The following is a 17,434-nucleotide window of genomic DNA, read 5'->3' as shown; positions in this document are numbered from 1 at the left end:
CATGTAAACCCTACACTAAACAATTTGTCATACAAAATTCACATAATAGAGACTTACTACATCTGAAAAAACACACATGCAAACACTAAACTATCAAGGTTAACATAAACCCTAAATCACCTTCAGTAAAAAGAAGATTAACATCGGAAAAAACAAAAAAAAATAGGAGAAATAACAGCAACCAAGTTTAATAGAATCAAGAAAAAAACTATACCTTTGAAGGATTTTACAGAAAATTTGGAAGAGAATTGATGCATATAGGAGGAACCCTAAATCGCCTCACCGTCGTTCTCTCGGCTAAACGGATAAAATGACCATTTTCTTTATTAAAAATGGGTAAATAAGTATTTAAGTAATGGGTGGAACGGGTTACGGGTCGGATCTGTCCATGGTGGCTTTCCAGGTGGCATTTTAATTGCTTTGTTGGACGGGGGTTAAAAATAAGGGTAATTTTTCCTACTTTCCTAACGGTTGGCCTTTAAATGGCCTGATAGTATAACGAGGGAGAGGAATGTACTATTTATCAAAGTAGAGGGGTATATTAGAGCAATTTTCCTTATTTTTAATTCAGCATTTACCTAGCGGTTAAAGGGCAAAAGTGAACAAAAAGATAGATGAGGGGGTATTTTTAGCCCAATAGGTGAATGAAGAGTATTTTTAAACCTTTTCCAATAGTCTAGGGGCATTTTGAACCCTTTTACGTAAAAACAATTAGCTACTCAATGCATAAAATAACAACAATTAAGATTTCTGGCATATTTAAATATGACTTGAAGATTGTTATTTGGGGTATGGTGATCAAAGAAAGATCTAAAGATAATGTCAGAAGATAATGATTTTTTTTATTTTAAAGAATATTCAAGAAAGTGTTTACCAAAGAAACGTCCAAAAAAATTGATTTTTTTTGTTACAAAGATTCTCTATAGCTTTCTCCTCAAGATGTTCCAATATAGTAAATTCTAAGATTTGTATTTTTATTTTTTTTGTGGTTACATAACATTGATGCTCAAATCAGTTTGTGCGAATCTCAACTGTTTTACCGGGTATTAGCTATCTCTTCCCAGCACACGTGTAAGATAACTCTAACAACCACGTCAAAACAAGTACTAGTTATCTCTTACCAGCACAAGTATAAGATAACTTTAATCATCACAGCTTAGGCAGATTAAAAGAAATTATCTAATGGTTATTACCTCTGTTGGAATTTGAACCTAGTCTCTTATGATTTTTATCCACTTTATTGACTACTAGATCATACAGTAGGGTGCTAAAAAAGATGTATTCTTTTAGTCAATCTTAGACAAGGTGGGTTGCTCTGATGGTAAGCACGATCCACTTCCAACCAAGAGGTTGTGAGTTCGAATCACGCCAAGAGCAAGGTGGGAAGTTCTTGGAGGGAAGGATGCCGAGGGTCTATTGGAAACAGTAAGTTGTTGTTGTCTTTTAGTCAATCTTACACTAAAAAAATCTTGCACTTCCAAACATTTCTTTAAAGTATCACAACTTACACTGAACAGAAAAAACAAAGAGAATCCAAGTGAATACCAAAATGGATTCTGCAAGCAACCAAATATAATCCCACAAGTGAGATTTGGAAAAGATAGTGTGTACGCAACTCACAACCTTACACTAGGGGTTAGAGAGGTTATTTTCGATAGACCCTCGGCACAAAAAGATGAAAAGAGACAATAGAACAAAATGGATTCGGCAAGATGATTCAAAATTCTAAAATCAGCTTCTTTATGTATTTGACATGTATCAAGTACTGGTTCTTAAATTTTATTCTGATAGTTGCAAGAACAATTGAATATTTTACATTTTCTAAGAATACTGCCCCATATAGATTTGCTTTCCCTCCATAAAAACAACTATATTACAATAAAGAACAAGGGCATATGCTACAATCACTAGAATGCTAATTTTCTTCGTATCGTTCCAATTTTATCAAATGTCCTTAAAGGAACACTAAAATGCTAATGAATCTACTAAAAATATCAGTAAAATTGCTACCAGAAATGGGTTGTCCAAGAATATCCATGTCTCCATAAAAGTTAGTAGTATACTGGTTTATGATCCTTTAGCATTGGCAATATGATAGTTGTAATCAATTCCTGAACAAATTTGATGGAACCTGTAAAGGAAACTTCTATCAGTGGAGAGCCGCGAAAAAGATACAAAAATCATACAATTCATGCAACTGAAATCAATTCCACGCAGGCACATAAGGATCAGCCGCTGAGATAGGGATGGCAATGGGGCGGTGCAGGTGCGGGGCAGTGCGGGTTTAGATACATGCGGGGCGGTGTGGGTTTAAACATATGCGGTTGCGGGGCGGGTCAAAATAAAAACATTTAAAATTTATGCGGGTGCGGGTGCGAGAAGAAAATTATTGCTTCTCATACTCAACTTGTCTAGTTTACTTTATACCAAAGGAGAAAATAGAAAAGATCTTCTCCAGACTACTCTTTCTGCCTCTTCAAATGTAAAATCGCAAATTGTTATTTGGCATATATGTTTATTTATATTCTGAAATACCACGAATATCCTTACTTATGGTATAATCTAAGGAATATGGGGGAAAAAATTCAAAAGTAGAAAATTTATTTGGTTAAAGCGCACATATGTTCTAAATCTAAACTAATCCATCACTGCTTTATGTTTACAGTACACTACCTAGTCATGTGTCCTGCATACGTAATGTTGGTTTTGATTCAACTTCAAGAAATTTAAATAGGAACAGTCTATATTCTTATCTTAAGTCGAATGATTTTGATGATTATCTAAATCTCAGATTGCATATGTTTTGCTGGTTTTGATTCAACTTCAAGAAATTTAAATTGGATGATAAAGAACAGTTTGGTATCTTAAAGAACAGTTTACAAGTTAAAGATAGTATCTTTAGAATTTTAAACAACTATAAACGTACAGAATGATGATAAAGAACACTTCGGTATCTTATCTTCTTCTTTCCATAACTGAAGTCTTCCGTAATCTTTAGAATTAATTAAAAGCACGAGTACATATAGTAAAAGTGTAAAAAAAACAGCAAAAGATTAACAAAAAAAAAATGAAACTAACAAAATGAAAAAAAATCACTTATGCGGGGCGGGGCGGGGCGGGTGGACGCGTGTGTGGATGCGGGACGGGTGAATGCGGGTGCAACTGCTATGCGGGGTGGGTTGAAATTTTGCGGGTTAAGAGAAAACACGCCCCACACCCGCCCCACCCCGCTTGCCATCCCTACGCTCAGATGTACAAAATTTTGATCAAAATTCATAATCTTGAACAGCATAAATCCCAAACTTTTGGAATCTAAGTTTCATGATTCGTTGTTCTGAAAAAGCTGAATGACCGAGTCCAAGGTCCTCACCAAAACTACTTCAAATGAAATTGAAACACTGCCAATATAAATCACAATTTTGGAAGATGGACACTCTTTTAGACCCCTTCAACATGAAGAAGCCTTTTGATAATCTCATTTTGCCTATTCTACTCCATCCATCCCAAACTACTTAACCTACTTCCCTTTATTTTCATTTTTTACGTAATGATGGTGTTTGTGCCAACTTGCTTGCACCTCGACTATTTCCACAGGTTACCTGCTACCTCCTACCCAGGAAGGTACTTGATCTACTTCCCTTTTTGGTCTACCCAAAAACCTGACATCTTAAGTGGAAAGAAATAAACACCCCCCGACCCCAAAACCCCCGAATCAGATGAAAATATGCAAATATATTTTTGTTATTTCCAAGCCTATTGCAACATTTTTTCACTTTTTTTTATCGGTAAAGGTATACAACATCCTTTCACAATTCAAACCACTTCTTTTAACATTAACTATCTACCAAACTCAATATAATTATATTCAAGCATTGTAATAGATTTTAATAACCGCACAAATCAAACTAAGTCACAAAGATTGAGATGGAGGGATAAATACTTCAAGAAAGTTACGGATGAACTTTTGCACATGTTGTCTAAAGTAGTAAAACAAAAGACGATGACCAGAACTTGTTAAGGAAAAGAAAATTACCTTTAGATGGTGCGGCATGATTTTTATATCAAAGGGCACGTGAAGCCAAGCCTCGGGCGGATAGTACAAAAAGTTCTCAGGCTTGCTTGTATATATATCTGCGTATTGATGAATGTGGTAAGCAAAAGCAGACTCCTGACCAGTGTCAGTGAGGAATGTAGCACCAAATGATTTGTTGAACATTCCCTTCATCTTGTAGCGAGTCTTTTGTCTCTCTTCATTAAGCTCCCTAAGGAGAGACTTGTATGTTTCACTTGTATCTCTATTAGTTACTGTAGCATGAAGCCTACCAAGAAGTTCTTGTATTATGTGAAACTTCGCCTGAATTTGGAGGGACGAAAAGAGAACAAAGCTGGTTAGTACCAAAATTGAAATAGCTAACTACAAGAAACAATTGGCCATAATAGTAGGACGGTTTATAACTTTATATGCCCCCAGGGCCTAACTCAAGTGGCAAAGGGTGGTGGATTTGTGTCTTAGGTCACAGGTTCAAGCCCCACACCATGCAAAGCAAAGTCTGGTATTTAAGTGGAGAAGGGTAGAGGGGCAGGCCCATTATCCACCGAGTTTCAAAGGCTGCGGTTGGTTTAAAGGATCGGCCCCAGACGGATTTCTCGGTCATCAAAAAAAAATAGTAGGACGGTTTATATAATGTGTGGATAATGTAAGCCTATTTACTGGCAACACCTTCAGATGAGACATAAGGCCAAATGAAAGCAAGTCGCTAATACATCGAGAAAATGCTGCGTTAAACTAGTTTGAAGCAGTTTACGGAGAAAACTTACTGTCCTAATTGATTTAGATAATAGGTAGTTCATTTAAGTAGAGTGCAAGATTGCCAAGACCAATCAATGGAATCAGTTGGCGATGTCTCTAATGAGACATTAACCCAAGGAAACACACATATTGAGAAATTAAATTGATAAGCATTCCAATGTGAACATGCACGCTAAGTGCAAACTAGGGAAGAAACAGAAATAAGAATACGCTCTAGGAAGGTAAGGATATTTCGTATAGATCTGCCAAAGTACTTTTTAAAAACTTCTAAAATTCAATGTACAAGATACTGCATCATACTATGGTCTTCCAAAGTCATGAACATGGGAATTGTAGAATCAAATAGTCAAGTCATATATACAACAACAAGAACAAACACAGTGTAATCAAGTCATATATAAAACATGAAATCAGAATCAGAACCCTTCTTGTCGCACATATCATATAATTTTATAACTGAACATGTAGTTCCAAATAAAGGATGAAAGACTAAGTTGTACCTGTTCAAATCTGTAAGTATTGTCATTCTGAATCATGATCTCATTCTGGAAACAACAAAAAACAACAAGAATTAACTAGATTTTGATCAACATAAGACGAGTATAGGACATTTGACACCAAAAAAATGAGCACATACACGACCTCCCTCCCCCCACCCAACCCACCCTTAGATTCTGCAACAAGGAGTTGATAAAGATAGCAACAACTGAAGCATTTTCTTGTATCCAAGGGTGTGACGTAGTAGTCAATAAAGTGGGTTTAAAACTTGGATTCTAGAATTCAAATCACTCAAAGATAAAAAACACTAGGTGATCTCTTCCCATCTGACTAAACGTAGTGGACAGAGTTATTCAGTACCTATGTTGGTGAGAGGTATCCAGTAGAATCCATATATGATCCAGATTTTCAGTCACTATACAAGTAGTTTAAACTAATAATATCTTATAACGTACAGAAATATGCTTCATATTCAAATCAAGAGTTTGCACTTAAACAATTTACAATGGACGAGCAGGGATGAAGATTTCTAGGTCGAAAACCAATCATCTTTATAGCTAAGTAGAGGTAGCTTTTTATATTAAAATTACATTTTTAAAAGCTATATAAAGAGTACCACAGGTCACAATTTTTAACAATTAAAAGCTATGTTGGTGAGAGGTATCCAGTAGAATCCATATATGATCCAGATTTTCAGTCACTATACAAGTGGTTTAAACTAATAATACCTTATAACGTACAGAAATATGCTTCATATTCAAATCAAGAGTTTGCACTTAAACAATTTACAATGGACGAGCAGGGATGAAGATTTCTAGGTCGAAAACCAATCATCTTTATAGCTAAGTAGAGGTAGCTTTTTATATTAAAATTACATTTTTAAAAGCAATATAAAGAGTACCACAGGTCACAATTTTTAACAATTAAAAGCTATTTAGCAAATAATTGAGAAAAATCATTATATTTACATCACCAAATAGTTATGGTATGATGTAAAATGGTACAGATGGAGACTATGACAAACACAGAAATAGGTGAAACATAAACAGAACAGAAACTAAAAGAAAGCATACCTTCAATTCATGGATGATGGCAGCAGTCCGCCATCCTGCTTTTGAAGGCCCTCTGAGATCACTAAAGAGGTGATCCCCAAAATATATCACCTAAAGTTTCATGAGAGTTTATCTCAGTAATGTAATAAAGAGGTAGAAAAATGAAATGGATATAGACACAGAGATGAGACTCTCTGTCTAAGTTGTCTTATCAAACTCGCATGTAATAGAATAAAAAGTTCCCCTGCATTGAAAAGGCCGTTGTATTTTGTTAAGCGTACCTCTGGACCTTTCCACTTTGTAATCTGCAAGAATGTTTTAAGGCATCCATGGTAGTAAATTTTACCGGGAAAGAAAGCATCAACTTTCGTAAAAGCCAATGTGTCCTTCTCCACATCATAGCAGCTGCATAAACATCCAATAAAAACAATGAGGCCAGTACTGTATATGAGAGTATTATGGAATGTTTTATATAGCATGAATTGAGTTCTTTTTATGGTGGGTGGGTATGGCATAGTTGGAACCAATGTCACATGCAAGGAAAATTTGACAGAAAATTTAATGGTAGAGAACCAAACCGAAATGGATGGTCAGATTTGTAAAACGCTGGCTTGTTTGCTTTAGCAATTACAACATCAAAAAGTTCCCTCCACGAGTCTTGCTGACCCAATGAATCCTAATGAAACACATACCAAATAGAAAAGGTGTCAAATCGAAGAATCCAGACTGATGGAACAAAATAAGAATGAAAATACAATCAAAGCAGACTAGGAAAGAGAAGACACAAATATCAAACTGTATGTTCCAAGGGGAAAATGAGGATAGGCTCATATCGGTACCACCAAATCTTGATTCAACTAATAATGTTAATGCCCATAACTGCAAATTAAAAGAAGTGGTAATACAGCATGCACTTCATTAAGAAAATAAAACTTGGTCTAACTCGACATCAAAAGCTAGCTAGTGGTGAGAATTATTCGAGACCATATAAGGAGACTATAATCCATACACTTAACTGAACTAACACCCTCTAGCACAGTCAGGACAGAACATTTGGAGTGTGGAGTGACATAACATGGTTGGTCCAACATGGGCTAGCCCAACACCAGGATGGATCCGCCTCCATAACTATGTTAATAAAATGGACTTTTGGGCCAAGCTCACCTCAAAAACTAGTTGAAATGGTGAGAATTGGCCAAGACGATGAAAAGAGACTACAACTCATACACTTAACAGAACTGTTGTGGGATTCTGACACACCTAAACTATACTTCAAACTAATACATTAGTGCCACAAACAAAAGCAACTTGCTTCATTAAATCTGTAACCAGTGTTATCAAAGGCGACAAGCGCAAAAAAGCTCTAAGGTCTGTTGGGGATTTAAGCGCAAAGCACAAATAAAGCGTGGGCTTTAATGAAAAAAGGCGCAACCGGAGAAAAAGTAAAGATATGTATTTGTAGTACAAGACTAATAATCATAAGCATGAATAACAAATATATGGACAAAGGAGTTGAAAAAAAATTACGATAAAATGAAATATCAATTGTATAATGTCTCCTTTTCAGGATTACACTCATTGGTAAAGAAAAGTATGCCTTAGAGCCTTGATGCGACACTAAAGCGCCCACAAAGCGAGGCGAAGCACTCAACATGTTTTGAGCCTCGCTTCAGGGCTTAAGCTCGCTTTAAGCGCGCCTTTGACAACACTGTCTGTAACTCCAGAAAAAGGGAATTGAGAAACAGTTACAGATTATACAGTCTAAAGCACTTGAATGAAGCATGAAAAGAAAGATTGACCCAAGGCCATAAAAAAAAAATAACGCTGTCACTTCCCAGACGGGCTAGACCAAAAATTATACATGCAGAGAATGTGTGGGTATTACATTACCAGAATATACACGTGCCTGTAGAATAATCACACAGATACAGAGTCACATACATAATTACATACATATATATATATATATATATATATATAGTGAATTCAAGGGAAAGTTGGGGAGAAGAAAAGGAAATAGTAGATCACAAAAAAATGATTTTTCTGCCATGGATCTTCTAGGTGTCAAGTAATTATTAAAAAGAAAAAAAAAAAAGAGGATGCCAGCACTCACTAATTTCCACCACCAATAGCCAGTAAAAGACAACCATGTTTCAGCTAGTTGAGGTCAAATTTCAGTGCAAGGAGTGTTCTTGTATTCTCTATATACATTCCACAGACAAATACAAACTCATGAACATAGTCTGTTGATGTCACATGTAAACCAAAATGGTAATGAAGTTCCAAGAAAAGTGTAGCTGAACATAAAAGTTACCCAAGGAAGGATACCATTACACATGAAGAAAATGACCTATCGATATTAAGCCAATCAAATATTATAAGTTTATTTTTCCACTTGAAAATACCTGCAACATAAAGCGCATCCCTCCATCCACAAAATAAAAGGGAGAGTTGGTCAACAAGAAAAGTTTCTTTCCTTTATCCTTCAGCATCCTTAGAAAGCGTAGTAGCTGATCCTGGAAGAGATAAGTGCAAAAATTAGGTCTAGAAGCTGAAAGTTCAAAAGGTTGCGGAATGAACAGAACAACTAAGGTTATACTTACATTCTTTACAAGGTATCTAGGGGGATCAGCAAGTATTCCTCTGTGAACTAACCCGCTATTATGAACATACTGTATCGCTCGATTCACATCTTCATATACATAACGAGCATCAAATTCCAATTTAGCATCAACGAAATGTTGCACAATGTCAGCAATAAGGCATGCCTGCAAAGAAGAAAATAAAGAGAATCAAGAGGTCTGAAAGTCACAAATAAAAACCTTCACTATGTATCTGATTGCATCCTCCTACTTTATTGAAGACAACATTCTTAAAGAGAAGAGTTTCGTTAAACATCTCTATTGCTCTGTAAATATTTATTTGTTACACCACAAAGCTATAAGGTATGAATACCCAAGTGTCCAAGATAAATGGCTCTAATCTTGGATCTTGTAACCAGATTTTACGTCAGAAATATCATTATATACAAGCATTTCCTATATTACTTATACAAGCATTTTCCTCTATCCTAAATTCACTAATTTCAGCCATCTTCAAACTGCACCCCGAAGGGCCTTGATCCATCTTCCCAAACCCCACTTCCCAACAAAAAGGACAGCAAATAAGGTTCCTAGATGCATATCTGACATACTTGCAGATTGGTGTTCTCTTAATTTTCTAAACATTTTCCACCAAAATCTTCATGATTCAAAGGCCCATGCAGCTGAACATATTACACAAACATGCCTAGTGAGTGCAATCTTGTTATTAATGTCAAAAGATTTCTTCAATGCGCAAAAAGCCAATGTTATAGGGAAACTGTCAAATGTTAAGAAATACTAGAGATCAATAAACTAACAAACTAACCTCACTAAAACAGAAGAAATCCATCAAACAAACTAGTTCCCGCGCTTGATCACGGCCAATATGTCTTGTACCATACATCTCATCTATTTCCTCCCGGCTGAGCTGCAAAATTTAACATCATTGAGCGTCAGATTATCAACTATTAGATTGTTTCCGGTGTTAACAAATTTCTGATACATAGGACAAATCAACTAGCAAGGCATCCAACTTCCAATAGCAACCCAATATTGAAGAAGGCATCCACATCTCTTGGGGGGGGGGGGCATGATCTGCTACAATCCTTCCTGGCCCATAGTTCAAGCAGCCTTTTTTTTTGCCTTTGGATGGACAAGTGTAGATTGGCTTTTAGAAAAAGAGTATCTGTTCTCAACAGCATAAATGTTATATTACTTTTCTTCTTCTTTTTCCTTTGTTTTTATAATTCAAATTTGTTATACTACTACTGCACCAAGCCACTGTAAATACAAGATGACAGAGTACATCAGAGCTACTAATCACTTCGCGAACTATCTGCCTATCATAGAAATATAGATGTGAGATATGTAACAGTCTTGATTTTGATGTGGTAGATCTAATAGTCTTGATAAACCGATCTTTGTGGAGCTAACGGCAAGACCCACCCATGGGCGCTCAACAACAACAACAACAACATACCCGGTGTAACCCCAGAGGTGGCACTCATCAAATCAATTTATTCAGTTTTAAGAGCATACATGTCCTCATAGATTTCTCTCCAGCTACGCCTGCCCGTCTTACCCCACCTTGCATCATGCCACCCCTTCCCATTATATTAGACTTTTAGCTTTTTTTGTCATATGTATTTTTTTCCTGGTATTTTCACTTTGTTCATCATTTTTCGGTATTTTTTTCGAAATTATCTTTCCGTAATATCAATAATCAATAATATTTCTATTCCTTTTGTTATCAAAAAATATATTGCTAACTTCACATGTTAATCTAACATATGAAGGAAAAAAATAATCAATTAAACCAATGCTAATCAATTATGATATATGAAGAAAAATTGGGGATGTTATAAGGAAATGAATGGGAATATTTTTTTCTCTTTGTTTTTGCGATAACCCAGAAATCCTTGAAGGTTGTGGTACACAGTGTTCGAAACTCGGTGGATAATGAGTCCGCCCCTCTATCCTTCTCCATTTAAGCCCCAGACTTTTGTTTGCACAAGGTTCGAACAGTGACGTGCCCCTGATTCACACACCATTAGTTACACTCTTACCACTTGACCAAAGCCCTGGGGCCTAAACGGGAATATTAAAATTAACAATTTTAAGACATGCCCCTCCTTACTGCCATCCCTGCATTCAATGTCTTCCCGTCAAAATGCCCTTCAGATTAATTTTCCATTTTTTATTAAGTTTTATAGCACCCACAAGATTCCCATTCTTACAGATTTTTTTCCTATTCACATAGATGATTGGATGTTTTTTTGTAGAGAATCATATTATGTAGATTCTATGCTTTTTGGTATACCTGTTGTACATGGGGCTTTTTTCCCCACAACATCAATAAAATACTTACTTCATCCCCGAAAACTTATGCGCTTCAGCCTCTCACTACCAAATAATATTTATCCCCAAAGAATACAAATTCCTTTATCCATTTAATGAAATAATAACAAAATATAAGGTATTCCCAATATTTTCCATGAAAAAAATCAAAATCACAACATAATAGGGAGCTTGTTGAACTTCACCTTGCGCCTGCCATAGTAGCATCCATCAAGCTCAATTGACCCAAAAAAGTCCAACTTCATAAGACACCCCTTCGATTTGTCATAGTATAACCCTCTGATGGGAAAACTAGGATCATACTTGAATTCCAAGCAAGTATCGGGATATTTGAACTGAAGCACAAAATGAACAAAAGAGTAATCCATCATCAGACAGGTAAGTTTACTTTTTCCACAAAACATAATCCAATATGTACATTTCTAAGCTTATCTTTGGAAATAGTTACCACAAGGAAAGAGTACAAGAACAAACCTCACTAACTAGATGTTGTTTTGCAAGATCATAAATCAAGCTCTGTAAATTGGAGGAATAATGCGCCAACGTGTAATCATAGTCGAATCCATAGACTTCTATGCTATCCAACCGCACGTTCTTATTGACGTATACACCTAAAAGTAAAACATTATCAGCCACCTAAATTCAATCCAATTCTCAAATAGTACTAGAAGTTCACATAGAAGGTTAAATGTACTACAGAATGAGAGGAGAAAACACGGGCAACCTTTAGGATTCATTTTGGGCATTTGTTTCAGCGCATCAGGAATCTTTAGAAACCTCTCCTTCGCGGCATTATATTCTTCCCTAATTTTCACAATTTCTTCCTCGGAAAGTGGATCGTTGGCATTTACTAACAAGTTTTCTTGGTCCTCCAACTTCAATATTTTATGCTCTGAAGAAGCCAAATTACTATATTGACGATAACTGCCTCCTCCAACCCCTGCAATTCCAAGAAAAACTGCAATCTCATTAGGTTTTCTGATACAGCAAAGCTACTTAAAAATCCAACACAAAAGGAAAAGATCTTTAAACAAGAACACAACAAAGGAGAAAACAAGTACCTTCTTTACATCCATAATGAGAAAAACTTGTCCTCTGCAGCAAAATTTGCTACTATCAGCTACACTATCAAAATGATATTCATATCTATGATCCAAATGATAATACACAAACACCTACAGAGACATATGCCATACACAAGTTCAAATAGGTACGACAGATACTCAGCAACAGAATTTGCCACCATAACCGACACAATATAAAATTGCTACCATCAATAACCAACAACAACAACAACAACAACAACCCAGTGTAATCCCACAAGTGGGGTCTGGGGAGGGTAATATGTACGCAGACCTTACCTCTACCCGAGGGGCAGAGAGGCGGGTAGAGGCAGAGAGGCTACCATCAATAACCAAGCAAAAAAGAAAAATATGCTACCGTCAATAATACCTATCAAAAGGGTATTCTTGTCCTCTGATTACGCAAAATTAAACCACAAAAGAAAACCTAGTTACACAAGATTATGGGGGTATGAAGTCCTATGAAGTGCATATGTTTATAAATAAGCATTTTTTCACACAAACCCACATAAATTATAAACAAGACATGTATAAAGATCGTCCATTGCAATAAAACTGCTACCACGAATAACCAAGGGTAAAAAAGGGTACTCATATCTATGATTGAAATGCTGATTTTGAACCAAAAAAAAAAGAGGCCATTAAAGAAAATATACATAAACAAGATTATAGGAATATGAAGTGTACAAAACCCAGAAACAATTAATAGAGAAGAGAGGTAAACGAAAGCTTACAAGAAGGGAAGAACGGAGCCTGCGAAGGCATGCCATTGGAAAGATGGCGCCTTCAGCAGACCATGGAAATTGAGAAAATGAATTGTGGGAAATTTGATGGTATTTTTTAATTGAATAGTAGTAAGTACTCTAAGGTACTAGCCACTGGCAGCCACCACGGTACACTTTAGGACACGGGCACGTTGACGTAATTAGCAAAATCACGTTTTTCTAGGTTCGTCTTTTTTTTTTTTTTTTTTCTGGTAGTGCTGAATAGTCTGGTGCCAACTAAGGCTGTATTGTGGTCCGGGCCCGGGCCAAACAGGCCTAAACAGGCCGGGCCAACGGGCTCTCAATATGTGGAACCGGCCTACGGTGGTTCTAAGTCACATGGTCTCGGGCTAAATGGGTCGGGCCTGCGGGCCTAACGGACTTTTTTCGTTCTAGGCTATTAGATATATATAGTTTATATGTATTAGATATATATAGAGAGAGAGGCTATTTTTTTAAAAAAAAATTTATCTAAGACACTTTCTTGTAAACTATATATGTATATATTAGTATAAATTGCTTATATATAGCTATATAAATATATATAGTATGTATTGCCTTATATATATGTATGTATATATATATATATATATATATATATATATATATATATATATATATATATATAGTTTATATGTATTAGATATATAATATATATACTATATCAAATTTAAACACAAAATAAATTGCAAAGAAATATTCAAGGGAATGTCTTATATATTTTACTATTACGACATTAACAAAGAATGACAATATCTTTCTTAGTCTTCCTCCCCCCAATGGAATGAGCACAACAAGGTACTAATACCACCATTAAAAGGAAAAAAAACTAAGGAAGATGTGCCAAAATACAAGTTACATGTTAGTCTATGTATTATCTCTAACAAATCTCATAAATCCTTCAAGGTCCGGAGGAATTTCCGTTGGTGGTAGTGGAAAAGAAGTTTGTTCATCACCGCTTCCCGGCAAAGCAGCATCCTGCGCAAGTTCCGCTAGCATTTCTTCATAAGCTTCATCTATCTCCGGTTGTGATTCTGCAAGTCCAAAATTTCTTCTTTCCGAACGGATCCAATCTCTGAAGAGTACTGATTTTTTCAAGCTCTCCCTCATAGACGCTCTATGATCACCGATTTAAAGTCTTGTTTGACTGAATGTGGTCTCCGATGCCACTTTTGAAGCTTGAACACTTAAAATATCTCGAGTCATCTTTGAAAGAACCGGATAGTATTTTCGTTTGTCCTTCCACCATTCCAAAATATCGAAGGAGCAGTCAGGATTCTCTGATTCAAGTCCATGCGACAAATAAACTTGAAGCTCATGTAGTTGTGAACTATCACCAAAATTATCACCTTGAGAACCCCTGAACTTCGTCCAAGAACTAAGGGTTTTTAAGCCCACAGTTCTTTTAGATGCTTGCGAACTAGACTAAGTAGGAGTTGAAACATTTGGTCTAGCTTGATCTAAGGCAAGTTGATAAGCATTATAAATTGTTTGAGCATTTATTTTAATTGAGGCTTTTGCATCTCCAAGTGTAGCAAATTCCTCAGCTGAAGGTGATAAAGCGTTATAAATTTCTGAATACCAAAAGTGAGGACCTCCTAATTTCATTGTAGGATTTAACAATACAGCAACACCAAAAATAGGGGGGATAGGGAAAACCGACATAATTTTATCCATTGTAAGCAAGCCTATAACGTTAGTGTTACTAGAAGCGTTATCCATTGAAACCGACATAATTTTATCTCTAATGCAAAAATATCTACAAATATCTGCAACTGTGTTAGCAATAAACTTATATGTGTGGCGTGAATTAATTATTCTATAAGCAATAATGCGCTTTTGCATTATCCACTCCTCATTTATCCAATGACTTGTAACAGTTAGATAATCACAGTCATTACCACTTTTACCAATATCAGTAGTAATAGCAATGCGACAATCTATATGAGTAAATAAATAGCGCGAATATTGTTCATATTCATGTTTATATTTATAAATATCGCTCTTTACGGTTGTGCGAGGTCATCCTTTATAAGTATGATTAAAAACTCTTCTAATATAATGCACAAAATGAGGGTTAGAAGGAAAACTATAGGGTAAGCACATAACAGTAACCATTTTTGCCAATTCTTCACGATCTTTATTTGGATCATAATATAAAATGTCATCGGTAACAGTGTTAATTCCCGGTTGAACTAGATTTGAACCTGTACTAGGGTTAATCGTAGTATCTACACTTGTCCCCTCTTGTGCAACTTTCATTTGTAAAAATCTAACTTTATTTCTAGGGTGTTTCAATATGTGTCTAGTTAAACTACCCGTACCGCTATGGTCTCCAGTAAATTTATGAACTAGTTGAGACCCAAGTTTTACACTTAGCCTTATTTTGTTCTCTGAGTTGAGTAAAAAAGTGTCAAACAAGAGATGTTTCAGGTCGTTTAGCAGGTTGTCTATTAAAAGTAGGGGTTATTACAGGAAGGGCAGGCGAGACATCATTTGGGTTATTAACAGGACTAGTAGGTGTATCATCTAAATCCGGTTGCGTTTCATCTAAATCATCATTTTCATCATCATTTTCAAAGATAGTTTCATTAGGATAAAGAGCATTCATAACTTCTTCATTTAATTGTTGACCTGGTGCAACATCATGGCAAAATTGACTATCGGAAAATTGAAAACAAGGGTTATCACTATCAAGAATAACAGGTAGAGGAGGACGGGTAACGGGTCTGGGTCGGGGAGCCGGGGGAAGAGTATGGCTACTAGATTCACCAATTTTAGATTTTCCCTTAACGTTACCACCAAAAAAAAAAATCAAAGAATGTCATATTAATTATAATTATACTAAATAAAACTAACAAAACTATAATATTGAAACTTAAGAGTTGGAACGAGTTTACCGAATTGACGAACAACTTCTTGAAAATTGAATATCGTTGAAGACTCGAATACTGCAATTCACCAACTTCACAATTTTTCACGAAATTGCAATAATAAAGTAAGCAATTATAGAAGAAAATTAGAGAGAGATTGAATTTTGATGGCCAACGGCTAGATTTTAAAAATCTGACCGTTGGTCATTTTTAATTTTTTTTTTAAAAAAAGAAATAGCCGTTGGGGACCGTTTGGCCCGGTTGAACCGGCCCAGGCCCGCCTGCCGGGCCCGGACTTAACGATCCCGGGCTCACAGGCTATTTGGGTTGGACCGGCCCGCTACGAGCTTATGCACCACTAGAGACCGATCTGTTTGGCCCGCGGTACTGGGCCGGTCCCGGACCGGGCCCGGACCACAATACAGCCTTAGTGCCAACTACAAACCTTGCAGAGGAAAAAAAAAACTACAAACCTTGCACATGTGCTAGTAATTGGAAATTTTAGAAGCATTTTATCACTTGAATTTTTTGTATTTTTTTTTTCTCGGTATACTTAGACTATACATATTTATTCATCGACTATTTTCAATTTAAGACATTAAATAAACGGCTATTTGAATTAATTCTTCTTTTATAAGGAGGGGAGGGGATCTTTTTCCTATGTTGATTTATCCTGATTTGTTTAAAGTGTTCAATCATAAAAATAAAAGACTAAATTGAAAAAACATACATTTAAAAGATTATTTTAAATCAATGGTCAAACATAAAAGATTATTTTTGACATATTCTCTGATAGTCGATGATACAATCATATAATCACGGTACAATTGCATTGGACCCCATCCAGTTTTGGACATAATTCTGTAGTTTTCTCGGCGCACCTTTCTCAGTTGACTTTAATTAAATAAGAAATAATTTATTAATATACTGATATTACAGTCCAATTTTTTGAGAAATAATATGTCACATTTGACCTTTGGGAAACAAGTTTGTTAATTTAAACTAAATTTACAGTACACTGACCTAGATTCTCATAGTATTTGACTCACCTTTCAGTATCGAGTGCTACAATGTAATACATCACGTTCAACCATGCATCGTAACTGCCTGGATTATAATATAGTGTTTTATTACACTAGTTAATTTGTTCGCGCTTCGCGCGGTCTTTAAGATTGATTACCTATAATTTTATCGACATCCTCATATCTTTATCAAATAATATCATATATGTATCTCAAGAGCATTCAATGAATTATCAGGAAAATAATACTCTTTAAGCAATTTTATCTTTTGTATATTCTGCAATCGCAACATTATCATTGTACCTTACTAATCTAATTAACTGGGATTTGTATTGGATAAAGCCTTAATAAAATCATCCCTGTCAACTACCAAGAAGTTTTTCACTGCAAATA

The 17,434-nt window shown here is 35.7% G+C and overlaps 1 protein-coding gene across 2 annotated transcripts; it reads right to left on the bottom strand.

The window, feature by feature from the left end:
• Positions 1–1,716: 1,716 nt before the first annotated feature.
• LOC104222737 (uncharacterized) lies at positions 1,717–13,318 on the bottom strand. 2 transcript variants are annotated; one of them, XM_009774020.2, is made up of 14 exons: positions 13,117–13,318; positions 12,362–12,395; positions 12,025–12,240; positions 11,775–11,911; positions 11,486–11,635; positions 9,769–9,870; positions 8,964–9,128; positions 8,766–8,876; positions 6,939–7,036; positions 6,642–6,765; positions 6,382–6,471; positions 5,311–5,355; positions 4,034–4,354; positions 1,717–2,131 (listed from the first exon to the last, which is right to left on the bottom strand). In XM_009774020.2, the coding sequence occupies exons 1-14, from the start codon at positions 13,150–13,152 to the stop codon at positions 2,105–2,107; spliced, it is 1,656 nt and encodes a 551-aa protein (XP_009772322.1). In that variant the 5' UTR covers positions 13,153–13,318; the 3' UTR covers positions 1,717–2,104. The 2 variants fall into 2 exon arrangements, with proteins under 2 accessions (XP_009772322.1, XP_009772321.1); XM_009774019.2 differs by having other exon boundaries at positions 12,025–12,258; positions 13,117–13,224.
• Between the last annotated feature and the right edge of the window lie 4,116 nt (positions 13,319–17,434).

The sequence above is a fragment of the Nicotiana sylvestris genome, chromosome 11, assembly GCF_000393655.2.
Source record: "Nicotiana sylvestris chromosome 11, ASM39365v2, whole genome shotgun sequence".
Classification (NCBI taxonomy): domain Eukaryota; kingdom Viridiplantae; phylum Streptophyta; class Magnoliopsida; order Solanales; family Solanaceae; genus Nicotiana; species Nicotiana sylvestris.
This window is presented reverse-complemented; position numbering and strand designations above follow the sequence as displayed.